At 38.9% G+C, this 27,758-nt stretch overlaps 2 protein-coding genes across 4 annotated transcripts in view; one reads left to right on the forward strand and one right to left on the reverse strand.

Moving 5' to 3' along the window:
* Positions 1-8,730, reverse strand: part of NUP54 (nucleoporin 54) — a 22,114-nt gene extending 13,384 nt beyond the window's left edge. Inside the window, exons 1-3 of one of the 2 annotated variants that reach the window (XM_072405503.1) lie at positions 8,577-8,730; positions 4,552-4,653; positions 1,682-1,843 (exon numbers count right to left, since the gene is read on the reverse strand). In XM_072405503.1, coding sequence (XP_072261604.1) covers positions 1,682-1,843; positions 4,552-4,653; positions 8,577-8,622 — 310 coding nt within the window. In that variant the 5' untranslated portion in view covers positions 8,623-8,730. The remainder of the gene's footprint in view (positions 1-1,681; positions 1,844-4,551; positions 4,654-8,576) is intronic. The other variant, XM_072405504.1, reaches the window with a different exon arrangement.
* A 10,357-nt stretch (positions 8,731-19,087) lies between these two features.
* FAM13A (family with sequence similarity 13 member A) overlaps positions 19,088-27,758 on the forward strand; it is a 107,131-nt gene continuing 98,460 nt past the window's right edge. The window contains exons 1-2 of one of the 2 annotated variants that reach the window (XM_072405507.1): positions 19,088-19,398; positions 25,877-26,086. In XM_072405507.1, coding sequence (XP_072261608.1) covers positions 19,116-19,398; positions 25,877-26,086 — 493 coding nt within the window. In that variant the 5' untranslated portion in view covers positions 19,088-19,115. The remainder of the gene's footprint in view (positions 19,399-25,876; positions 26,087-27,758) is intronic. The other variant, XM_072405506.1, reaches the window with a different exon arrangement.

Consider the following 27,758-nt stretch of genomic DNA (forward strand, 5'->3'; position numbering starts at 1 on the left):
TGACACAGAGTGATCAGAAAGGGAATTTGAAAGGCATAGAGTGATCAGAAAGGGAATTTGAAAGGCATAGAGTGATCAGAAAGGGAATTTGAATGGCACATGAGTGATCAGAAGGGGAATACCAGTATGAATGGCACATGAGTGATCAGAAGGGGGAATAATCTTTCAGAATCTTTTTTTTCTAGATTTTCCTCCTTTAAAATTGGGTGTGTCTTATATTCCGGAGCGTCTTATAGGGCGAAAAATACGGTAAGAAAAATTAATATGAAATATACATAGACACAACATAATTTAGAAAAGTCAAAGCTAGTCATGTACAATAAGCAGTGAGAAAGAGAGGAAGGAAAGAAAGAAAAATAAACAACACACACAAAAAATCAAAAAATAGGCAAAATGAAGATGGGTGGGGAGAAGGCAACTGACTAATACTGATACAGGAATAATAGGAGCATGCTGAAGGATGCGGAATGAGAACTGATCACTTGAAGACATGAGGAGTCAGAGAAATAGAGCCGCTGTGTACTGTGGAAAGTAGTGGTATGACGAGGTAGATAAGGAGACAGTTTGACAGCAAGTCAGAGGTTAAAAAGGCTGAGCTGAAGTTGGGAAAAAAGCTGGAAAGGATTGATAAGGTGCTTGTGGAGAAGAGAAGAGGGAGACAGAGAGAAAACTAATCAGAATTGGGTGCCTAAGCAAAGAAGGGAAGGTGACTGTGGCCTAGGAGTGTAAGGGGAGGGAGGGGGTACAGTAAACATGAAGATTAGTAGGTGGCACTGGGGTACAGTAGTCGCTAATCTTGGCAAAGGAACATTTTTTTTATTAAACTTACCTGTGAAACAGAAATTGGATAGGGATGACACAGGATCGCCATGTCCTGTGCAGCATGCAGTGTTGGTAGTACTGAGTATTGACCAATTTCTGAGTCATGTATAAACTGTTGATCTTCCCTCCGGAGAGAGAAACAACAGTTTACACCCTTCAGATGCAATTGGTATTCAAACTGATCCCTATGGACTCATTTGGATCCCAAATCCAGGCTTTACATGAGGCCTCAAAATCAACAATGAATTTAGAATGTGATATTACATTTTACGTGATTAAATGATGTGAAGATGATTAAAGCTATAAAACTGTTCTTTGCATCATGATATTAAAACACATCACAAGGATTTCCAAAGAAAAGGTCTTACTTTCACAATTCAGAAAACAGTGAAAAAAAACTTACAATACAACAAAATACTTTTGTTTTTTTTATTTTCCACAGGTGGATCACAAAGACAACATATCCCATTAAACTAAACAAAATTTGAGATGGCAACAGATTGGTGGAATGTGTGTGATATAGAATTGCAGTGGTCCAAGAACAGAAGTAATTTATTAATAAAAGTATAATTGTGGAGCAAAACTAAGTATCTGTATTCAATAAATCCAAATCAAGACTGAACCCGTAGAAGTAGTAGTAACTTTACATTGATTAGTTATTCTGTAAAAATTTAAACACATTGAAGACATCTCAGAGCCAATTCTCTGAGACACACTAAAGTTAAACCAACTAAGACAAATACTAAATGTTTGCACAAATGTTGAGTGGGGATGAATGCCAGTGAAGATCACCTGGATTCTTGGATCACTGCACAGCGGAGACCATGACAAACATCACATACATTCTCCATTTTTCTACCTGCACTTGCCAAGGTGTTACCAAAATTGAAGGGTGGTGCTGGAGCAGTGGAAACACTGAAGTTCCCAATGTTAAAGTTTAATGCAGGGTTAGCAGCTAGTCCGAAACCACCAAAGTTAAACCCAGTGGTGTTGGACGTCGCTGACTCAAGCCCTCCAAATCCTGATGGGTAGGAAGCATGAAGAAAAAGGTGGCGGGAAGTAAAAACAAGTTTAAATAGGATTATGTAAAATCATATATCCAGGATGGTTTTAATAGAAGAGAATCATATGAAAAACATATATCCATATTGGCCTTATTAAATAAGAAAAAAACGACATGCATAGTATGCCAAAGTACTGAACTTCATTCATATCTTTATATAAGTCATATTGTACAGTATAAAATTCTCACAATTCTCACACTTGCCACATTTACACAGGTGGAAGTTATGTTTATGTTGATGTAACTGGCCGTATCTTTAGTTTATATCTCAGTCATGGAAAACACTCCTTCCACAACTAAAAACGCTTTTTTTTTTTTTACAATAAATGGCTGCATAATATCAGCCAATTTACACTTCAAATGTGGAAACAGCATATAGGTGCTAAGTTCTTCTTAACTAGACACCAAAAATTGTTTTTAATCTGTTCTCACCTTTTTTTTTGGTTCGTTCACCTGGCAGTTGTAACAAATTCAAATATAACAGTGTTCCATTATCTTTGCCCCTATTTCCCCCCTCAACTGTAAGAAATGCAGATAACCACTTGGATGGGAGGTTGCCTGTGTTTGCCGCTTAGAAAGCCTGCATGTCATGTGTGGAAATTCCACTAATCACACACAAGTGGTTGGGGCTGATAAATGGAGGGCAGCTAGCCACTGATGTGAACTAAGGCTCAATTATTACCAGGTCTGACATAGGCTTTGTTGTGATCACATTCTTAAAAGCTCAGGTACACACTCCTCTCTCTAGATAATTTCTTTAAAATTGCAAGATTGCTAGACTATTTTTGACAGCAGATCCCATTTGATAGCGCTAATAGGCGAGGGAAAGTATCCTATAAAAATTATAAGTATCTAACCTGGGGTGTGTGGTGGAAGATCTTACAAAGTTTAGACGAAATTTTGGCACAAGATTACATGATTTGGTTATTTAGAAAACTTGTACGGAAATACATCTTTTATCACTGTGTGAGGATAATTCCCCTCAGCTCTCTCAGGAACAGCAGGTTTTCCCTCACCTCTTCTTCTGATGATACTGTATAATTGTATATTTTACATCACTTTCTGTCTGTAGATTTAATGAAATACTATCTAGTTCCAACACTATCCAAATCTAAGAAAGAAAGAAAAAACACCTTTGTAGTACTACACTAGTGCTTCATGTCACAATTTTACAGTCCAGGGATTGTTTTGTTACAAATAAGTTTGTAATGTTAAAAAAAAATCCAGAAAACGTAGTGACGTTTCTCAAATCAGAATAATTTTTTTTTAAAATACAGCCATTTGTTCCACTAAAATTAGTAACAACAAAATACAAATTCAGTGTGTACTAAAGTACACATTGCATTTGAAACAATTTCGTAGTAACCAATCATATATGCTTAGGGTAGACATGTAAAATGCCCAAGCGAATGAATGCTACACTGGCCCTGCAAAGCAAGAACCAAGAGAGGCTCATTGCATCTGTCAGGATGCTCCAAAACCACCCAATAGGTTACAATAATTAGCTTCGGTGAAGAGTTAACCAAACCGATTCCACATTGGAATAATACTTTCTAAAAAAATAGAGGGTAATGGGAATCAATTCCTATGAAAGCAGAACTATGCAAAAAACAAAGGAAAAACTGTGGGAAGGTTGTTTACTGCAGAAAGGACCAGCGATATCTCTTCTGCGAAATAAAAAAAAAAAAAAAAAAAAAACACTTGTCTGCCTAATCGCTTCGTTTTCTGAAGTGCACATCATGCTGAGATTTCATATCTTAGCATACCCATGTCTGTGTGGGTTCCCTCAAAGAACGCCGATTTCTTCCAACATGCAAAAACATGCAATTAAATTACCTGGCATCCCCCTACATTGCTTTCGATTATGTTGATGACATATGACTATGGTTGAGACATTAGATTGTTATCCTCTGTGAGGGACAGTTAGTGATAGGTTTATGAAGTTTTGTAATGTGCTGCATCATAGGTAAGGTATTAAGATTATCCCAAGCTGCCAATAATATTGCAGCTTGGCCAATCAAGATGGAAATGCGCTGCTTGACACATGCACAATGCAAAGCAACCCAGTCACCATATTATCTACCTACTCTTCTTCAAAGTATTCTTCATAATACATTGTGACAAACACAGCATATGTGTAGGCCATAGGCATATATCTACAGGTAGTAACCGAAGTAAGGACATCCGACATACGGACAACTCCTAGATACAAATGGGGCTCCCCTGCCCGTTTGTGTGCAGGACGGAGGCTTGATACGGGGAAGGGGGAGGTTCGCATGACTTGCAGAAGAAGTCTTTTGCTGTTCTGCGTCCTCTTGTAACTCTTTAATGACTAAGAAACTCTGGAGTTGTTTTTTTTTTCCTCATCAAAGCACAGCTTGCTCCAGAAGTTAATGAATGTCTAGGCTCAATAAATTTATTTATTTTTTGCTTGGATTTTTACAGCAACTGACACCATGCTGCCTAAAATTATGTTGAGCCAAACCTCTATCCTAATTGCATTTATTAAAAAAACTGACCTCTTCCAACTTACATACAAATTCAACTTAAGAACAAAGTATTATCTTCCTTTACTTAAAATAATTGAATTTTACTAAAAATGCAATCATGTGAAAGGATAGAACCATCTTGGGTTCTGTCTCCAAGGTAGGGTAGGTTAGGCTTACCGCCAAATCCTGTTGATGCTGTTGTGGGGGTAGTACCAAATCCAAATCCTGATGCTGTGGTTTTTGGATTAAAATTTCCCAGGGAAAAGCCAGTTGTACCTGCTGTAAAAAAAAAAAAAAATAAAAAAAAAAAAGATATAGAAACAGTTAAGTAGAAAGCTTTACTACTCATATTACCTGTTCAGCAACAAACAATAGGTTTTTTTGTTTTGTTTTTTTGACAGCTGTCAAATGTCTTACTCTCCTGGAGATGTATCAAGAAAGGGATACACTTTTTTTTTTTTTTTAATAAAGCAAAATAAACACAACTGATAAAAATGCATATACATTTTCAAAGATTTGTGCATTTTCAATTGGTATTATCCTTTTAACATATGCAACTTTTATTAAGAAGAATTATATCTTTCATTTCATGGTATAGGGTGACAAAGGTTTATCCATTGTGCTTATGTGTTGCCTCCATATCACACACACCCCTTGTGGAGTTTATAACTGCCTCAGAAGATACTGAATGCCAATCAACAGTTGTCATCATGAGGAAGCAACTGCAGACCATCGAGAGTCAGCTATACGATATACGAGGGGGTGCTGAGAAGTTCCTGGCTTTGCCACCTTCCAGATGAAATAGAAAAATGAGTGCGGGGGCGTATGACAGCCTAATATCTTACTATGTAACTGTGCAAATATGAGGTCTTTGCGATTCCTGAAACAGTTTTTTCTTTTAGTGAGAAGCTGTGATGGCAGAGGCACAAGCAAATTTCATGTTGTTGGAGTTACGGGCCGTCATGAAGTTTTTGTTTCTCCAGGGAAAGTACATTCACACTGAGATGTCACAAACACTGGAGAAGTGTCCATCCTACAGCACTGTCAAAACCTAGATATTTGGTGTCAAGACTGGGCATATCCCCATTGAAGATGAGCCCTGCAGTGGGCGCCCCCAACCTCAATTGACCCGGCAACCTGCGATGCTGTCCATGAGCTGATTGAGGACCGGCGAATATCCGCAAAAAGATAGCCCAGATACTTGGCATCCCACAGGAGCGTGTTGGGTATGTTATCACCACTATCCTAGACATGCGGAAGCTTTTAGCGAAGTGGGAGCCAAAATGTTTGAACAGTGATCAGAAAAAGAAACGAGTTGAAGAATCCAAAGCTGTTTTGGCCCACTTTGAAGCTGCACAGGACTTTTTGGCTGGGATAGTGACTGAGGATGAAACCTGGCTCCACATCTATGATCCTGAAACTAAGGAACAGTCAAAGGAATAGCGCCACAGCAGGATACTGTGGCTGAAGAAGATTCAAACCCAGAAATCGGACAAAAAAGTCATGGCGTCTGTATTCTGGGACAAAGACGGTATTCTGTTGGTGGACTACCTCCCTCAGGGCTATAGTATCACCAGACAGTATTATGCTAACCTCCTGGACCAGCGTAAGGAGGCAATTAAGATGAAACGCCGTTGACCAAAGCAATCCTTTTTTTGCAGGACAATGCACCTGTGCACACGTCCAATGTTGTGGCTGCCAAATTGAACACCCTGGGTTTCCAATTGGTCCACCATTCCCCCTATTCACCTGACCTGGCCCCTTCGGACGAATATTTGTTCCTGAATTTGAAGAAACACCTGAAGGGGCAACATTTTGAGGACATTTCTGACGTCAAAGATGCTGCTGAGATGAGAGCTGGTTTGCTGCCCAACCAATGGACTTTTATTTGAACAGTCTAGAAAAGCTGCAACTACGCTGTACCAAGTGCATCAGTCTCAGGGGGGATATGTTGAATAAATGTGTTATTTCATAACTCTGGCTCTCTTCTTTCTGGGCAAAGCCAGGAACTTCTCAGCAACCCCTCATAGTGAGTGTGTGGACAGAAGATGGACAAAAATTACATCCAGATTTTTTTTTTAAATAGAAATTATAATACATAGCAGATTTTTATTTAATTTTGGCTAAAATGTTGCCACCTTATTATTGTTGCCTATTGCTGTTTGGGGGATTTTTTTTCAATCCCTGGAAGTTAAAAGAAATCTCCCAAAACATTTATTTTGTGGTTAAACCGTCCCTTGATTTGATGTTGTGGTGTGCTAATGACAAACATGGGAATACCCACTGATAGATTTCCTCTTACATATAACACCTCGATTATATTGAAAGTTTTATTAAATCCTGTGGGTAATGTAGTTAAATATTGGATTAGCAACTAGTGACAATTGTTTGAGGGGTATGTAACATTTACTGTGCTGCCCAATACTGCAGTTTTCAACTTGATCAGGTGTATATCTCACATCCATGAAGAGACGGTGAGGAGTGGTCAGATCATGCAAGTACCTACTTCATGCCTTTATCAGAGCCTGCTCATCAATTTGCATTGAAATTTGTATTCAAATAAATAGCTTTCAATTTAGAAGTCATTAACAGGTTGCTTTGTCCTACATGGTCAGTATGCAGTTTGAAATCAGTATGTACTTTATTCCTCCATAGAGTTCAACGTGAATGAACAGCAAATGCACTCCAAATTACTGTGTACATTAGACCAGGCACCATCACACTGTCATTTACAATGTGGAAAATATAAAATGAATGGTGTGTCACAATCTCACAACTGCAGGGCCAAATTTATAGTCGCCTTATCATGTATTTCCTCCGGATACCCTGTAGACTGCTAAACCTTAACATCAAACAACAAAAGTAGACATCTCAGCCACAAAAGGTCATTAAAGTGGAAGTAAACCCTAAAAAAAAAAAAAAAAAAAAAAAAAAAAAAAAAAAACACTTGTCTAAAAAAAAAAAAAAAAAAAAAAAAAAAAAAAAAAATCACACTTACCTTTAATCTGTCGGGTCCCGCCTTGTCCCGATATCTGTCTTTAGGTACGCTTTAAGTCAGGAGTAGACAGCCCAAAACTGTCATTGATGGCTTGCCAGTACACCTGGAACCAATACCTACAATGGGGGAAAACCCTAATCCTACTCTTTTCCAATGTTCAACCCAGAATTTTTTTTAAGCTGGGTGGGAAGAAATTGTAGGTGGGTGGCAGACCCAGTATTGTAACTCAACTCTTCATTATCCACCCAAAAACAGCCGGGTGGTTACTGAAAAGCGCCAGGTGGTGCGACCAGCTAAAAGAGGCTGGAGAGAACACTGCTTTTCTATGCTTAGTTTTAGGTTCTGACACCTGGGTGGGGGGAAGACTGTAGTCCACCAATAAACACACAAATCAATGGCCCTGTAGCAGCAGCAATGAGGAGGCAGCTGGACTACAGGACAAGATCTAGAAATCTTTCATTATACCAACATGATCTTTTGGGTATGTATAACGTATCCAAGCCTGATAATCATCTGTCCACATACTGTACATTGGGGAAATTCAAATAGCATGATGTACATGAGGGTATTGTTTACTATCCCATGTGATTATTTCAGGGGGACGGCCAGTGAAAATCTTACACCAACTACACAAGATCCGTCACATAATAAAGCGGACGTATCATCACATTTTAAACATCATATAAAAGGGCGGCTCTCCCTTTTTTAAAATAAAAATTTTTGTTTTTTTGGGGGGGGATCCCTCTTCTTCTGTCTTTACCGCCGTGTAGGCAAAGACTGAAGGAAAACCTGCATTCTCATTGGATACATACGTCTTCTATTCCAGGAGGCTGAGCGCTGCATGGCAAAAGATAAGACATGTCATTAAGGGGCTTTCCTGGAATGTAAAATAAAAGTGCCAATATCATGCATGCGCTGGACCTACTGGACTCAGACTGTGAAGAGCTCCAGGCCTTCTGATAATAAAGGGTTAATTTGTTTTTGTTTTTTTTTATTAAAGCTTTGATTTAATGAGAGGACTTCAACATTTTACTGCATATCAGTATAACTAACACACACACACACACACGTTTAGTGCAGCTGCCAGGGTACATGCTCACCCCACATACACACATATATATATATATATATATATATATTCCATATCCCTGTCACTACAAACATAGGTGACAAAAACTGTGCCGCCCTTTCCCCACCAGCTTACCTTGGTTGGTGGTGGCCCCTGTAGCGGACCCGAAATTGAACGCCATGCCACCAGCTGCACCGGTACCAGGTTACAGGCCAACACAGTCAAAAACGCGCTCCAACCATCAGGAAGCAAAGCACACACTACGCAGGCGCACGGAAGTGACGTACGTACATTACGCAGCCGCACGTCATTTGGAAGAGACTGACACATGTCAGTGGTGGGCGGGGCTATTTGGTGTTTGAAGAGTGGCTGTGTTGGTTACCAGTCATACGCAGCTGTTCTCATTATTTCTATAGAAAAAATATATGTGTAGTGTGTTTTTAATAAAAGGAGTGTAATTGTATAAATGACAGAGTATGGTGAAAGGGTCAAATATTGCAGTGCATGGGTCCCAATATGCATGTACGTGTGTGTATATAGATATGTGTGTGTAAATATATATTAAAATACAATTCACTGTTTCTTAAAGAAGTAAACTCAAAACTGCCCAAAAAAACCCACTTACCATCTTATCTTCTGGGTTCTATGTCATGTGACACTGGCGCCAGATCGGGTGATGTAAATTAGAAAAAAACTCCACTCTCACTGCATGCGTCGGCAATTTTTTTACCCTTTTGACGAAAGGGCTCCTGCGCATGCCCGAGGTAAGGAGTTTCTAAGATACCTATGTCACACATCCTGGGAGGCTCTGCGTTCCCATTCATTTTTGATTGCCTAGACGATTAAGAATTATGAGGGCGGTGCTGCAACCTTTTAAAAAAAAAGCCTGGGAATGCTCAGGCGACGTGGTCCACGGCCCTGGCTGGTGCATCCCTTCAGCGGGGTCCTTTAACCTGACCGCGCTCAGGGGTGCACCGACCAGAGCCGCAGACCCCCAAAATCTTCTTGCGGACCACCGGTTAGCGACCGCTGATCTACAGCACTGCTGGTACCAGGCAAAGTAATGTTTGCTGTACAGGAGGCATTACACCCTAATGGGCCTCCAGAGAGATACGTGATACCTCTGGGTATGGAGGAACACTTGGTACACCCTTTAGCTCCCAACAATGCCGTGCCCCCTGCCAAGCCAGAGCCCAGCCATGTGGGGGCAAGGAGGAGGACAGAGACCTGTCTAAGGGCTTGTTTACTCTGTGGCTGTGTGTTGCATTTCCCAAAATACACAAACTGATCTGGCAGAGCAATCATTTGAATGGGGGACCCAATGCAATATGTTACACAGAAAAATATTGTGTGTACACAATAGAAAGCACAGCACACATACACAAATATCATTAATGTAGTACACTTCTAAAGTGTGTTTTGAGTGTTATTAAGAATGAATGGCAACCCTGTGTACAAATGAATGTCATGTATGCTTCTGAGTGTTGCATCACTGCAATGCACTAGTGGGACAGTTTTAGAATAAATAGGGCATTGGCCACATATGAAATGGGGAATCCAAGTGCCCTTTAAGTGTCAACTGTATATCATTATTTAGTAGAATATTCTTAGTGTGCTTTATGGGTCAATCATGCAGTTTTGTGGACTGAGCATACCACCCTGGTGTGGGCTTTATTGCAGGGAACAATAGCAATCTGCAGGAAAATCCATTATGTACAATAAATTTCCTACTAGAATGGTGATATCTGTATAAGTGACCGTAAGGGCAACATTATTTAAATTATGGATAAAGTAGGGAAAAGGTAAACCCTCTGTCAAATGTTATTGTTATGTGTGTCCCTGTTGTAATCTTTTTCAGCAAATAAATGAAAAATATTGAATACTTGTATTGTGGATGAATTTCTGTAATTATCCTTTGTTTTTCTAGTCCTATCTAGGTCATTGTGTTCTGGTAAAATTATAGTCACTTTTGTCCTGGCAGATCATTGGAAGGAGAACAGCTGAGTATAAAGGTTATCTATCATGTTATTGAATTATTCTGACTTTAAAAATATGTTCAGCCAATAATTACCTAATAATGTTCATGTGACAATCCAATTGATTTGAGTGCTGACGGCAATATCTTTGATGGCACGTGCAGAGTTATCAGTTTTTCTCCCTACGTGGCTCCACTCAGTACAAGACAGGCACTGCCTAAGGAAAACCAAGTCTTGCTATCATACGGTTACTATGGACCATTGTACACATCCAATAAATGATCAGTAACATTGTTTGGATTAAGCAGAACCTAAGTGGTTTTTGACGATGATGAATAGGGTGATATATAGTTACCTTATCCCATGGTCTTCTCACCACATGACTTTCCCTTAAAGCTGCAAATTTTCAGTGCCCAACCTCTTGCAGTTCTTTAATATCATCCCATACAATGCAGGACCAGCAGTCCTGCAATGTACAGAAGGGTGTGCAGACAGCAGACAATATGAAGGAGTGAGGAAAAAGATATGAATATCACCTTATTTATCATCTCCTATGCAAAATGGGGAGTTTGGCCATGCTGTGCGAAAAGGTAACAATTTTTATTCCCTGGAGTTCAGCTTTAATACATAAGTGGATCTAATATATAGTAAATTATTACCTTAGACTGGTAGCTGTATGAGCATGAAGCTGTGGGTGTGACATTAATGAATGTCACAAGAGCCCTGCACTCCATCACTTACAGGGCTGTCTCCATCCCATGCTAATAGAGTTTACACTTGTGTCACATGATCCCTTTACAATCACCAATAGCAGCTATGAGATCAGATTTCTTCTGGTGCTGTTTCCTAACATGTGACATTTTCTCAATCAGGTATAAAGAGCAGCATGGAAGGTTGTGCAGCAACTCTTTGTCACTAGGAAGGCACCTAAACGGATTACTAGCAATAAGGATGAGATGTACAAGCTCCTGGAAATACCTATGATACTTTTTTCACTTTAATGTTGTCACCATCCCAACTACACCAGTTCTTCCAGACACTTCCAGAAAGGATGGGGGCTGGTGCCCTCACCATGTGTGTAAGTAAAGAGAATACATGTGACTACATGTTCTGTGTGAGCCAGGCATCAGATACAGATTAGAACTTTTCCCTTATTGTTATCTTTTATATATAAAGCACAAACATATTACGCAGCGCTGTACAATAAAATGTGGCTATAGATGACAAACCTTCAACTACAAACAGTGACACAGAGAAGAAACCCCTAGCCCACAGAGCTTACAATTGAGGAAACATGGAAGCCTGGTATAGGACAGGCAGTGTAGCCTTTTTTATTTAGTGCTTGTTACCTGTCCAGCATTGTGGTATAGCAGTAACATATTTCACCATCTTTTTATGATATTATGAAAATACATTTTTGTGAGCAGGCTATAGCTAACTAACTGAATAGAATGTTTGCCAAGGAAGGAAAAGTAGTAATTTCATACCAGCTCAACTACTTGGGTGTTGTTTTGTTTCCTAGTAGCATTGTTTCGAGTACCCTGGTTACCATGTAGATTTGCAAATAGGATTCTGTTGCCTGGAATATTGTTTGTCCATGTTGACATCATTTCTTCTTTCCTCTAACAACTATTGCTATATTTGACTTATGAAGTGGACAAACTGTCATTTAATGAGTTTTTCTCATCCTTGAATTATTGGAATTCTTCAGACCAATAGCTCTGGTCAACTGCCATAGTTGTCAACATTGTAAAAAGAGCTATAATAGAATGAAACCCCTCTGTTATTATTTTTACCATTCTGCTGACCACGCACATTTGGATTTTGTTTTAGGTATCATCTGTCATTGTAAAGTAGAACTAAAGGCAAACTATGTGGATTGAGTATAAAGAGGTTACAACCTCCTGGTATTTATTGCGGTGTCCCTAGTAGGGAGATTTACTTCATTGTACTGATCACCAATGTTACCCAGAAAAAAAAAGGTTAGTGTAAACCAAAAGGAAACTGTAATATAAAGGAGTAAGTTCTTTCCCTCCGTAACAACATTAAGCAGAGTGGGAGGGGGCAGAGGAAAGTACCTATTATCTTTTTTGCAAGGAACAGTTTTATTAGCACTTTTAGGGGACAGTTGTTTTAAAGGAGCAATATGGAGTATGGAGTATTGATAGGTCAGGTTACTGGAGAGGTTTCCTTTGCTCTAGGTACACTTATGCGCTGCTTCAGTGGGTGTGGGTGCCAATGGGATGGGTAACTCATTTATTTAAATGGACTGCCCAACACTCAAATGCAGTTTTGTAGATTAGATCCGCACTTTTTTTGGAGCACTCTGCTTTGGCCTACAATGCATTGCCCTGTGATGCACAGCATTGCTCTCCCAAGATTCACTAAGGTGCCATTAAAAATCAATGGCACTGCATCGCACAACTGTGCAGTTCCCAAAATGTCCCACAATGTCAGAGTATATATGTAAATAGGCCCTGTATCAGTTTGTATGCACAATGGGCCAATTTCTACAACATTTTGCTAACCATAAATGTTTTTATTCTGCATTGGACATTCTGATACATAATAAATGACACACTAAAACAAACTGACTAAAAAAAAGGGTTTGATGTGAATGTACATGTACCAAATCATCACTAAACCTCAAACAGTTTTTAAAACACAAAAATAACTACCCCAAAAATAAAAAAGTAAATTAATAAGTGACCGATAATTCATCATTTTCACCTAACCAATAATCAATTGGCAAAGCATTTTTGTTGGTGCCATGGCAGTGTAGATCAGTCCTGGAACAAGCCGACTATAAATGAATGTCAGTAAACTGTTAGAGCTTCTTATCTCTGTACTTGTTCTGGGTCAGCAAACCAAACATCAATAAAATCAAAGCATCACAATGACTAGAAGAGGTAATTGTAGCTTCAATTAATTTTTCATGAATCTTTTTATTAAAAAAGGAAAACAAAGTATGTACCCTTGCATATTACCTTTTAAAAGTGTTTATTAAGGACAATAATGTGCCTAGGCTGAGAGAAACAATCTGAAAGTTTGATATTATCATTGTTGCAGGCAGGAGGAAACATTTTCTTAGTATACACTGAGACTGTAACACTGAAACTTTGTAGCAAGCCACATTGAAAGACTTAAGCTGCGTACACACCTGCAATTTTTGTCGTTGGAAAGGATCTTTCACGATCCTTTCCAACGACAAGGGAGTGCACGATGCATGAACGGTGCTGTACATACAGCACCGTTCATGCTCTATGGAGAGGGGAGGGGGAGAGCGACGGAGCGGCACCCTGCTGCGCGCTCTCCCCTTCCCTTTCATTAGGATCGGTTGTCGTCCATCGTCCGTGGATCTGGCAGGACGGTCTTTCGGACGATGGACGACAACGACTGTACACACGGCAGATTTTCGCCCAATAATTGGCCGATGCCGATTAGCGGGCGATAAAATTTTGACGTGTGTACGTAGCTTAAGGTTAGGTTGGTTTGCAAAAATGTTTGCAATCTTGACAGTTTAAGCAGTGAGCGATACTGAACTGCTCACTACTGCTCACATTTATTCTCTTTTAACCTGCCATGGGAGAAATACTACATATAGCGTCTCACCTAATAAATTGGTTCATTACCACACGGAAGCGGTAGCCATATCTCAACTTCACCTCCAGTCTGAACATAGCCTAAAAGATGCTTAAAGCAGAACTAAACCCATGATTACTCACCTATACCCATTCCATCGCAGGGTGCAACCACCTTCCTTCTTTTTTTTCTGGATGACATCTTCTGTCATCTTGATTGGATGTCCTGGGATGATGGTGGCTCAGGGATCGCTTGGTCCCAGGTTTGAATCCCAGCCAGGACACTATCTGCATGGAGTTTGCAGGTTCTTCCCGTGGGTTTCCTCCGGGTACTCTCGTTTCCTCCAACATCCCAAAAACATGCAGTTAGGTTAATTGGCTTCCCTCTAAATTAACCCTAGACTGTAATAATGACATATGACTATGGTAGGGACATTAGATTGTGAACTTTTTTGAGGGACAGTTAGTGACACGACTATAGACTTTGTACAGCGCTGCGTAATATCATGGCGCTATATAAATACTGTGTAATAATAATAATAAATGTAATTCCAGTTGAGGATTTTCCTGGCAACCAACACTGTGCATCCCAGCTAAATTTATCAGAAACCTATTTCTGCAATAACCACCTACCTGGTCATGGATTTTTCAAAGTGGGGCCTTAGATCCACTTTAAAACTTAAAGGCTCCAGTAGCTCCAGTATTTATCTACTATTGTTTAGCAAATTTAAAACACCCTTCTGCTCCAATCAATAGTGTAGAGCTGTTATGCTAGCTGTTAAATGAAATCCTATCTGAACATTCAGTTTTATTCAGACATATCAACTTAAAATTAATCCAGATGTATCAAAATAATTGATGTGCAAAGTCTTATAGTGTGTGTGTGTGTGTGTTTTTTATTTTTAAAGAAAGCAGCCATTATCAGAGTGGAAAAGCCTAAAGGTAGCCAGTATGCTGAATAGAAGGTCCGTTGCTCTCTGTGTGAAAACAGTGGTCTCCCTCAGAAGTCCAACACATCCTCTGTGTAATTAGAGGGTAGTACTATAGTTCTGGTCCAGCAAGGGGCATTTCAGCTGATACCACTACACCTGGAATATATGTAGAAAATCCCAGTAGCATCAAAGCATGTTTAAAAGTTTATATTAAAAGTAACAGCTGCTCAAAGTTTGTTAAAAGCTTTGCAAATGCTTTCTGAAGCTGTTAAAGGTGAAGTAAAGTGTTCTTCTGAAAAGGAACTTACAGGTTTGCATTTACTATGACAGAAGAGACTGTAAAGTCAACAATTTGTTTTAATACAGTACATTGAGCCACGGGTTTGTGACAGGACTCCCACTTACATGTGCAGGAGTTACATTTTCCCAACTTGACCAGTGAAGCCAAAGCCAAAATCTTCAAACTTGAAAGAAGGTCAGGTATATAGCAGTAACCGAGTGAAAACGGGTTTTGAGACGGTTTGTACGGGAAGTGGCCCTCTTAGACACTCTCTGTCCTACCTTTATGCTGTACTTAACCGGACCACGGAGAACTTCTCCCCTTCATATCAGGGCATGGGAGGCTGAACTGGGGTACACTTTGGAACCAGAGCAAAAATGCCAGATCCCTTCTACAGTTCATCAGTCCTCCACGAGCAGCAAATATAAGGAACTGAGTTTTAAGATCCTCTCTTGGTGGTATAGGATCCCAGAGCGGCTGCACAGCTTTTTCCCTAAAGCCTCAGACAGATGCTGGCGGTGCAACTGGGAAAAGGGCACCATGTTACACATTTTTTGGTCCTGCCCGTTGCTGGGCCCCTATTGGGAACAGGTGAGGACACTCATACAGAAGGTTACCACCCACAAGGTCCCGGGAGACCCCGGGTTTTTCTTATTGCATCATAACACTATCTCGGATAAGAGCTACAAGAGATCTATTCTCAGATATCTTATAGTGGCAGCGAATGCCTGTATTCCAATGTTGTGGAAAACAGCGTCGGTACCCACTGTGGGCATGGGGCTTCACAGGGTTAATGATATGATGCTCATGGAGGACCTGACCGCGAGCTTAAGGGGTACGCAGGAAAAATTTATTGTGATGTGGGGTAGCTGGATTTACTACCGAGACACCCAGGAGTTCAAGCGCCACCTGGATCCGAGTGAGGAGGGAGGGAGTATTTTGTATAATGCTACTGTATGTTTTCTCCTCGCACCTATTTTTTCCCTTTTTATCTTCATTTTTTCTAATGCACTTTATGATCCCACAGTTGTACCCAGATGCTATCAATAATATGTTGTCTGTACCTACACCACAAGTTGTTTCTCTGTTCGTATGGGTATGTGGAATGTGTAACATACCGGTCTTTGTTTACCGTAGTTACCCTTACCCTGTTCTGTGTTGATTGGTTACTGTCTTGTGTTTGTTGTTAATTATGTTTTTCAAAAATAAAAAATGTTATAAAAAGAAAGAAGGTCAGGTAAAGCTTTAGTGGCCAAGGCATTACAGAGATTGCAGCACTAGAGGGGTCCTCCAGGTCCTATTCTATGCATATTGTAAATATGGGAAACAGATCCTGGGGGCCTGGGGGACAGATCTTGTGGTTTACCTGAACTTTAAAGCCACATACACACTTACAATAATAGTAGTTGGAAAGGATCTTTAACAATCCTTTCCAACAACTAGCACTGCATGATGCATGGCCCTGAGACAATTATCGGGCGAGAACCATTGGACGTGTGTATGTAGCAAGTGTTGAAGTCCTTCATCTGTTTATTGAGGACAGCAGTTGTCAATTACCCGGCAAAATCCCATACAATTGAAGTATTAAAGTATTATCTGTAGAAACAAAGACATATTTGTGTTTACTACTACTATCCGAAAGACTTCACTTTGTTCCAATAGCATGGAATTTGTGTAAACTTCTAGTGTGTTTAAATGGATGTCAAATACAGGTCAGCACATTCCTGTGAACTTCAATGAAGACCAGTGGATGACAGTTCGGAGGCTGCATTTTACTTGCTTTGTGTTACATTGTGTTTTTTCTCAGACACAGGATGTTCTATAAAATTATGTGTGGATTTTTGGCAAAGCAGGCAAACTTTTTTTTTCCATTTAAGCAGCATTTCGTTTAAAGGCAAAAGGCTGCATTTTTCATAAAACCTACTATAGCAATACTGCAAATATATACCCTGTAAGTGCTTGTAAATACTGTACCTTCACTTGTCTTCAAATCAGACTTTGTGTACCTGTGAAGTCTCCATCATCCAAGGCCCAGTTTAGTTTTATTATTTTCTTTCAAGATGTAAAAAATTAATAGTAAAAGGAATATTAGGCTCAGATAAAGTCTCACACCTCATACATGTTCTAGGATTTCTATTTCTCACTAAGTTTCTTGACAGTGCCTTGATGAGGGTTTAACTTGATTTTTTAAAAGGTGGTCCTAAGTACAACCAATACCTAGGGTCAATGGGACGACAGTTATTACTTCCTTGATGAGTCATTGGGGTTTAAAATATAACTCAGGTTTATTTTTTATTTTATTTTTTTGCTGTCTCCACTGGATAGATTTTTACTTACTTCCGGTGTAGTCACCAGGATGGAAAGTAAGGAGAGACGATTCTAAGCAGGGACATAGGTAGCAATAAAAACACTAAAAGGAAATCAAAAAACAGCTTCAGCAAAAGTCTTTTTTTAGCTTTGTTCAGACTAGGGGTAAGGTTGTGGTACTGTTACCATCCTGACACTCCTGCCCTTAGGCGATACATGTAGCATTTCATCCTCAGTTGCCCATGGAGAATGCATTGGAATGGCAGTGAGAAGTTCAGTACCACTAGCTGCTGCCCATTGTAAAATATTCAAACACTGGATCTATAAGAACCAGTGCATAGGCATGGGGGGGAAACAACTAGCAAGGTCTCCTAGCTAGTTGTAAGCTCTTCGGGGCAGGGTCCTCTCCTCCTGTATCACTGTCTGTATCAGTCTGTCATTTGCAATCCTTATTTATTGTACAGCGCTGCGTAATATGTTGGCGCTATATAAATCCTGTTTATTAATAATAATAATAATAATAATAATAAAAAAAAAAGGTGCCAGCCACTGGGAGCCACACAGGAACCACTGTTCCCACCCCCAGTCTAAACATAGCCTTACACCATACCATTTATAAGGATTATAAACTTTTGTTTTTTTGCTGTTCCCAAAATCCTTCTGAATGCAGCCCACAAGCTAAATTATGTACATTCCTCCTCCATCTTGCAATATTTGCTGTGCAGTCCTGCCAGACGCTGCCCAGCTTTTCCAGCAAAAGATTCAAGAGTGCATGTATTCCTTTGTGTAATCCCCACTCTGTTGGATTGCTGGACACCATAAGCACATTTTCCTTTTATTAATAAATGGGTCTTTGGTGCGCATATGTAGTAAAGAGAAAGAAGTAGGAACATTTTCTCTGGAGAGGCCGTGTAGCATTGGACACTGAACATTGGAACTAAATAGTTCAGCAGATAAATCTACAGCAGATGTGTTACAAACCTTACAAGCTTTGATTATTATTATGATACATAATACATAATTACATACAAACTAAGAGGAATTACAGCATGGTAGATACAAAGGGAATTTGCATTTAAAAAGATGTATGACCAGTTTACCAGTGAGCTGCCAACCACATTTTCTTCTGAATGTTATTTTATGGTCTTTGATAGCCCAAACCCTAAAACAAAGATAACATCTATTATCATACAGCAGTTGTTTTATCTGGTGGTGTTTTGCAGATGTAATAATTGTTAGGTTTCCCTGATATTTCATATATATTATTTTGGGATGTCCTGGCAGCACTCTGACTTCTGATGTTTGCCATCTTGCTACCTATGAAGTGTTGCCAGGATTTTAGCAGGCAGACTGTTGTGGTTGTGCAGTGATTAGTTCCGCCTAGAGGTTACTGTGGTGATATTACTATGATACATGTGTGTGTTCTTCCTGAAAAAGAAAAAGCCAGCTTCACATACTAGCTACAGGGAAGTTGTTTGAGTGGGCCGTCCCCCTGCTCCACTCCCATCTCCTAAACACATCTTGCAGTTTGGCTGTACTCTTTTCCCTCACCACATGTCTGCCTGCTCTGTTTTATATTTCTCCTGCCATGGCACAAAATGTTTGAACTTATGAGTGAACAAGTTAGAAACAAAATGCAGCCTCCTGTTGTTACAGCTCATGATTGCTCCCTCTTTTTTTACTCCTTCAAGCAAAGCAAAGCTGCAGTGAGACTAAAAGAAGATATGAAGAAAGTAGTGGTGAGGCCTGGAAGAGGACAGCCCCCCATGCCATATAGGAAAATGTTTGGTGTCCCACTCACAGACCTGCACCAAGAGGGTCTGGTGATGAATGGCGTGCCAGCGGTGGTGTGGAATGTGGTAGAATATTTGCGCAGAGAGGGTAAGCTTTTTAAAAGCTTTGTTTGTTTATAATACTACTTTTGTTTACAATAGTATTTGTTTGGTTTTACAAAAAGAATTCCTATATTTACTTGCTTAGTTAAAGCATACCTAAACTCAGAGTTTTCACTTAAAAGGGTAGACAACCTTTTATGTAAGGTAAAAATTCTGTTTTTTTTTTAGATGCACTTTTTTTTTTTTTTTTAGATGCAACACTTTTTTTCATCCTACATCACCCAATCTTGCGCCTGGGTTGGTTGACGTAGGATGAAGAACCAGAAAAAGAGGAGAAGATGGCAGCACCCTGAGCTCCAGGACAACGCGGGACTATATGCAAAACACTCCTGGATAGATCGGACTGCCCTGTGGGTAAGTGTATTTTTTTTGGCAGTTTTGAGTTTAGTTCCTCTTTAAACCTCTTTACACTGGCTGTAGTGAGGGCATTCACCTCTGTGTACAACTGGTCTGACCACATGTCTGCTGTGATTAAAGCTCTCAGTAAAGATTGACAGGATAGTGTTTCCTCGCTACACCACATCGAATACATGCAGGGTCTCAGGAACACAATACTGTTTATGCATATTCATAGTTGCAGTCTAAATAGATGTGTAATGGTCAGAAGGTAGAACGATGATGTCCTGCACGTTCTATATCTAGCAAATAACATTCATTTTTAAAATCACAAAACATTATTGGTCCATTTACACGTCATAGATGTGGCACATTACAGTATTCTGTGATACATGTGTGACATTTATTTTAATTAGATTTCCAATCCACTATGACAACACAGCTGATGCCTATGCTTTGCATCACACCCAAATGCATGGTAACATGCTTTAGGGTGTGTTGTGGGGTTTTGTGTCTGAAAAAAATGGTGCACGACTGTTTGTTTTGCATTGACAGCCCATTTATACAACACACTGCACCAGCAGCAAAGTTTGAATGGGCCCTAATATTATGACAATGTGCATTATAATTGACACAGTGTTCAGGCTAGAAATACAACAGAAAATATTGTCCAGGTTAGTAAATGTTTCTTATCATTTTCTAGTTAAGTATTATATGTTGCATTTGCTGAGCACTACATGTATAGTGATTGGCATTCTTTTTCAAATGCAGCAGGGTCAGTTGCAGAGTCCTTAGTGTTAGTTTCCAGGATCCTGGAGTTAGTACTCATTATGTAATCCCATGAAACAACTGAGATTTATTTTACCAAACAACCAGGTGCAGTCACTTTGCAGCTGTCTTTGGCAAATCGCACAATATTTGCACTACATATATATCTGTGCAGAAACTAAAACAATTGCCTGATACTTGATTCATTGGTTGATAATATTTTAAAGGTATAAGGGAAATAATATATTTATTTTTAATTTATTTTAAATAATTTATTTCATATTCAGTTAGCATTGTTGTTGAGTACTTCATCTAGTTATTCATTATACTATTTGACATAGGAGACATAAAATGTCACTTTTATAAAAAAAAAAAAAAAACTCCCTGGCTCCTGATGGCTTTTTGTTTAAACTCTAAACTACACAGAGCATGTGCTATAATGTAATTTCTGCAAACATGCAGCAGTTCGTCATTCAGTGAATTAATAGGATCACCGTCCGCTTTTAAGTCTGCCGTAAAGCCAATGGCAGTTACCTAGGATGCAGCTATGACAGTCCCTAGACAACTGCACAGAGTAAGTATGTGCCATAATTGGCAGGTATGCTGTGTATGCTCACCACCCACCAAAAAGTTCCTCTTTAATCACTTAAATAATTTCATGAACATTTTTTGATACGTATTGCATAACCCTTGCTCTGTAATTATGTACTTTACCATTCCGTGTTGATTCATGTTCTTATGTTTTATGGTTAGTTGCTAGGGCAATACCTGTCAACATGCTATGGCAAAGCACTGAGATGCACAGAACCATTTTTTTCCATTTTATTTATCTATAGGTATTTTACCATACCAAATTCAAATAAGGCCTTCTTTCTTTACAGCATTCCTTGGGGCAATTAATGGCTCCATGATGTTGCTGTTTTCTGTCTGTTTCCTATCTCACCTCAATGAGTACTCTCTAGCAGAAGCTTTCTGTGATGGTTGTTTTAAAACAAATCTTGGACATTACTACAAATTACTACAAATTGCAACAGATTGGTTCCAGTACAATAGGTTTCTTATACTTGAAGTCCCTATACTGTTTGTTTGTGTGGAGTTTATTTGGTAAAAGAATGGCGGTAACAGTGATTGTAATGGGAGTCTGTAGTAGTAGTAGTGTTGTAGTCTGCTGCAGTCAGTGCAATTTAAGTTTACATAATTTGAAAATGAATATGGAATAATTGCTGTGGGTTACTAGACTTTGACTTCTTGAGTAGTCTTAAATGGGTTACCTGGTGTTTAGAGTAAGGCTGTTCATTTCCAATCCTCAATTGCCAGGATCCGCACACATTTTCAGTATTTCTCTAATTTATAGCAGTACATTTTTAAAGTGTGGTTAATAAAGTTAAAGAAAATGACTGTTTATATGACAATCTAGCCTGCATGTGTCTTATTAGCACTGAAGTTTGGATAGCCCTGAAGCAGGTCCTGTAACAGCAAAAATGCTTAAATAGGAAAACATTTTTTTAATGTAAACTAGTAATCATCAGCCACCACCATGGCTACCTCCAAAGATAAAGTTGAGGAACAAATGTAGCCACCAAGGAATGTAGGTGGTATTTGCAGGAAGTATGTGGTATTTGCAGGATTACCAGGTAAAAAAAAAAAAACACTATCCTGGTAGGATTTTATTCTGCAACAAAAAGTGTAGATTACTATTTATTACCTTCTATTGCTATGGTATTGTGAAGGATGTTTGTCAGTCAATCAAAAACAACCAATGATTGTCTCTCTGATCACTTATGAAGCCACTGGCAGCAAAAGCAGATCTGCTCATGCAAGACACATGTAAATTCTGTTGCAGTCACTTGAATTTAAAATTGTGTTGCTAAAAGTGAAATCATTACTCTAAACCTAGAAAGACCTGCCACATTGACACCCCCAGACTTTTGGATTACAGGCTATGCTTTTGCACTTGCATACTGATCGATGATCAGTTCTCTACTTTTCTGTCAGTGTAATATCATTCATGAATGCAAGTTACTTGCCTCCCAACAATACCTTGTGCTGAGCCTGAGCAATGATCAAATACCGGTACTTAGGAAACACCAGGTATGTGTATTAAAAAACATCAAGATATACTTATATGTGCTTCTTTTTTCACAAAGAACAGGGAAATCACTGATGAACTTTTCACATTGTGCATACAATGTGAATAGCACTTGGAAATAATTATTAAGGCCTCAGATTAAAAACAAAGCCACTATCAGGATCAATCATAAATTCCATGAATGCTTTGAGGTCTTTCCAACCTATGTACAGAAGCTATGAACAATACTTGCATATAAATAAAAAAAAATGTAGATTCACTGTTGTATAACCATGATTAGAACACTGAATAAAATAGATGTAAACCGGGGTGCCCACACTTTTTTGGCTTGTGAGCTACTTTTAAAATGACCAAAATGATCTACCAACAATAAAAATGGTAAACCTATATATATATACGGAGTATATTACACCAAAGTGACTGAAGCTAATGAGGCATTGAATGGCAGCAGAACATTGCACTACAAGACTATAGTGACAGGAAAGCTACAGTTCACCTGACATAGAAAAATGATGTGCTGCACAAGAAAAAGAACAGCTAATCTGTACAAAGGTATCTCGGTAAATGAACCCTGACACCGAGCCTAAACTGACTAGGCCGCCCAGCACTGCCCCCTCGCCACTTTTACACAAAGACATCCCCAACATCCCTATAGATGTGCAGCAGGGCGGAAGGGGTAAGGCAGGGCTCCGGGATCAAATTGTGTTGCCTTTGCGATTGACCATTTGATTACGATTGACGTTTTGGGCACCCTTGATGTAAACCCTAGAATTAAACTTTTCTTTTGTTTTGATATAACTTTTTAAAGCTTTGCAGTAAAAAGCATCTGATGGCAATCATCAATGTAATAAAAGAATGCATGACAATGAACTACCATGCAATAGTATGTACTATCTAACGAAAATGATACAGTTGCACATTCTGGCCTATTGTGGCGTATTGTCAGCCTGTTTAAATGATCGCATGTTAACCTGCTAGACCAGGGGTTGGCAACCTTTACTATCAAAAGAGCCATTTTGCCCCCTCTTCCACTAAAGAAAAATAGTCTAAAGCCGCACAACAACACAGCTTATAAATGTTTGAAAGTTTTAATCTTTTTTTAAATTGTACCTGTTACAACAACAGAATACAACAAACTTTGAAATACATTAAACACTGAACTATGCCCCTAGTATCATGATTTATTTTATGAATTTGTGCAGTATTTATTGTATTTCACTTGATTTAATATACTCATGATTAAAGTAATCAGCTCTTTCTTGTATATACTTTTATATTTTAAAGTCCAGCAATCCCCAAATAAATAGGTAATTTATTTGGTAATTGATAAATAGATTAAGTAATTAAATATATATCATATTAATATAAAGTTACGTAAATAAATTTATTTATAGCCTACATAATTATGTATGTCAGAAGTTTACACACAATTATGTATATCAAATATTACGTTGTAGGAATAAATCTTAAGAAACTAACATTTGAATTCTGCAGCCCATTCGTGAGGTTGTGTGTCTTCAGCCTTAGTATCAGCGTTTCTATGCTGAGTAAGATGAGGGAGCTGCTTCTCCTTATATGTATCCAGTCCTTGATGTTTGTTACTGTGTAATAACCCGGGAACACATGGGACACGGGGCTCCTATCAGCCGCAGGGACTCCCTTGAGTTAAAACCCCCTAAAATCTCATTGTTAAGCCATCATCCGAACATAAAGTACTCTGCCTATATGCTCTGATGATGGCCAACAATTAGATTTTTAGGGGGTGTTAGTCACAGGTGTCCCACACTTGCACCTACATTTTTGGTTTTGTACATCTCCCCGTTCCAGAGAAGTTGGGGTTTAAAGTAGGGAAGGGGACAGGGTAGTGTAGTATGGCATTTCTAGTTTTGTGACGGGTAGGTATAACTTTGGGGTTCGCACATCCTTGTTATGTAAGTTGCCCCGGGGGTCTATTGTTTGTATGTTTAATTTCAGTTGATGTTCAATTTTAACAATTTTTTATAATTATGACCCCCATATTTTGAAAGTTTGTTAAAGGTAGGGAGATGCAATTTGGGGTAATAGCTATAAGGGTGTACCCTGAAAATTTCAAGTCTGTATGACATACTGCTTAAGAGATATGGAGGTTTGTACTGGGAGAGATGTAAGGCTGCAGAACATGACATGCAGCATTCATACACAAACACAGCTGTAAAACTTTCCTAACGATGACATCATTGTACACGCCCCCTGGTACATTTATTTCACAGGTAGATTTATCTGTTAGAACACTGGAAGGAGAATCCCCCTCTTCTACTGTGTCTACGGGGGGAAGGGAATCCCCATCAGGGATCTCCCGTGTGGAGTCGTGCCGTGTGCCGAAGGAAGCCACAACAAGGAGGCTGAGGAGCTGTGGGTTGCTGACCCCTATGTTAGACCATTATTCAACCCCAAGGTCACAGATCACATTGCATGAAAATGTTACAAGTGCTTTGGATCCTGGATCCGTACAGGAGATTTCCCAATAGGTGCCTCATCAGCTTAGCTGAATTGAGGTAGCCCAATAACTACGAAAAACCTAGAACTTGGTTATTGGTTTTTAAATGTAGGTCTGAAGATGATGTCCTAGCAGTTTGTTCAAATGCGTGGTTTAGTTACATAAAATTACACAGTGTGTGTAAAAATTATATAGATAATGAAGTGATGGTTTAACAATGTTAAATTTTCTAGGTCATACCATCTTGGTATAATATTAAAACAGATATAAAGTCAATGACAACAAAGTTTTTTAGTTGTTTGTTTTTGGCCATTTCAAAAATTAATTTTCTCCATTTTACTGCAGCTTTCATTGGAATATTACTTATAACTCTTCCATAAAGGGCTTTGTTCAAGCAATTCCTGTTACAGGCTGACCATGATTTGTCTTCTATTTGTTTTCCTGTTTTGTCACCCGATGCTTTCTTTGGAGACTATGAGTAGATGTGCCAATATTCATTGTGAGGAACAATAACTTTAGACCTTTGCTGGAGCAAATGCACATAGATAGGAAGTGACTGCAGAAATCAAGTGAACAGTGGAACAGTGGAAAAATATATTTATAGATATATAAATTTAACATGACAGTTGTTAGAAAAAATGTGTAATGTGCAATTGTTTGATGACACTTACATCTAGCCAGTAGATAACCACCAGGTAAAGGCATCATTATGTCTAGAAATGATAGCTGAGAGATAAGAGAAACCCTGGCACTGTTCTTTGAGAAAAATGTTTTAAAATGTTTTAATACCTGCAGGGATGACACAAGAAGGTCTTTTCAGAGTGAATGGAAATGTTAAAGTGGTTGAACAGCTGCGGGTGAAATATGAAAGTGGCGAGTCAGTGACTTTATCAGAAGACGGAGATGTCCATTCTGCTGCCAGCTTGCTGAAGCTGTTCCTCCGAGAAATGCCAGATGGGATAATCAGCACTGCCCTACTTCCCAAGTTTATTCAGATTTACCAAGGTGAGTGCAGCAAGTTGGGCACATGCTACACCGATTGATAAAACAGAGGGATTCAGAGATTGCATTACCACTTGCAAAAGTACAAGTTACTATGCACATTAACATGCATAGCAGTAAAGCCATCAATTTCCGTTTAAAACTTCTGCACATTTATTTCTTTCTGTGCATCACAACACAGACCATGTGACCTCCTGGCCCTTTTACTGTTAGTTTAGTTAGTTTAGTTTATCGTCTAACTCCTCATGTGAACCTTAGCTCAAATTCAACACATTATGTTTAAAAAACAAAAATTAGCTTCTATGTATAGTTATGCATGTACTCTTACACTAGCAAAAGTGTGCCTGCTTTAGAATGGGTGAAGCTGGGGATGAAGAGGTTGGATTAATCGCATGTTTTTTCATTTGTTGAGACCAAATGGATTATGTAAAACTTGGTATAGCATCAGTTAAGTGAATCGGTTTCTTCACACTAATTGGACACACCACAGGCTCACTTTAAGTATGTTAGTGACATCATTTATCTTATTTTGAGCTGGGAACACACAGGATGAGGCATGTTTCTACGCTGCTGCTTGTAAGTTTTTGTAATTTAAGGTGTGTTTTGAATTCTTATTACATCTTCAACACAGCATGTTGCCCATAGTAGGCTCTGTCTTGTAGCATCAGAGTTTACTTTTTATTTTCATACCAGTAGTGGAAAATATAAATGATTTGTTATATGCAGCAAAGATATTTATCAAGTAGTTTGGATTAATTGTACCTGTGATACTCGTTTGTGTGTTCTTCTTTAGGTAATCTCTCCAACTTTATGATCTCTAACTTCACCTCTCTAAATAAAATGTGAATATTAATTTATCTCCAGGTTTGTATCACAGATCCAAGCAGAGCTTTTATTTAAAGTTTGTTGCAGCCTTTTGCACTAAAAAAGAATAGTGGAAAGAACAGGGAAAATGACTGCATAGTATGCGGATCAAGGGACCCTTTAAAGAAAGATCTAAAAAAAGCCCACATACATCTATGAACAAAACAAATCTAATTCCGGGAAGAAAAAATTAAAAAGACCTGTTGTAGATGAGGATACTGAGTTGTTTTGTTATTTACACATAGCCTGCTAAACATATCTTTGGTGTAAACAGAAAGCCTGCAATATCTTATTAAAACATCGGTTCATGCTAGGTGATATTTCACAAGATACAGTGCATCTTCAGTCATAACAAAGAAAGAAATGGTGTGTTTACTGAACCTCCAGTAGAGGGTGACAAAGCAGTTCCTGATCTTGTGTTGGTCCTCATAGTACACTATCCAGGTTACTTACTTTTAGGAGACTGCTTCAGTGGTATGGTTAGCATACTTTATTTTTGGCATTTCAATATTCAGTCTAGTCTCAAAAAAGTTGAGTCATGCACAAAATTTTTATCCTATAATTGTGCCCAACAACATTCTTCTCAATTGATACCTCAATAAAATATACTGCCACATCCCAAATATCACAACAAAGACCATCAAAACCTGTGGTGGACTTTTGAGGCAGTAGACAACAATTTAAATTGTACATTGTTGTCTACTGCCTCAAAAGTCCCCCATAGGTTTTGATGGTCTTTGTTCAAATAATTGTGTTCATCTGCAATCAACCCCCCCCCCCCCCCCCCCTCCTTTTTTCTTTAAACGTAGTA

Source organism: Pyxicephalus adspersus, chromosome 3 (assembly GCF_032062135.1).
Source record: "Pyxicephalus adspersus chromosome 3, UCB_Pads_2.0, whole genome shotgun sequence".
Taxonomy (NCBI): Eukaryota; Metazoa; Chordata; class Amphibia; order Anura; family Pyxicephalidae; genus Pyxicephalus; species Pyxicephalus adspersus.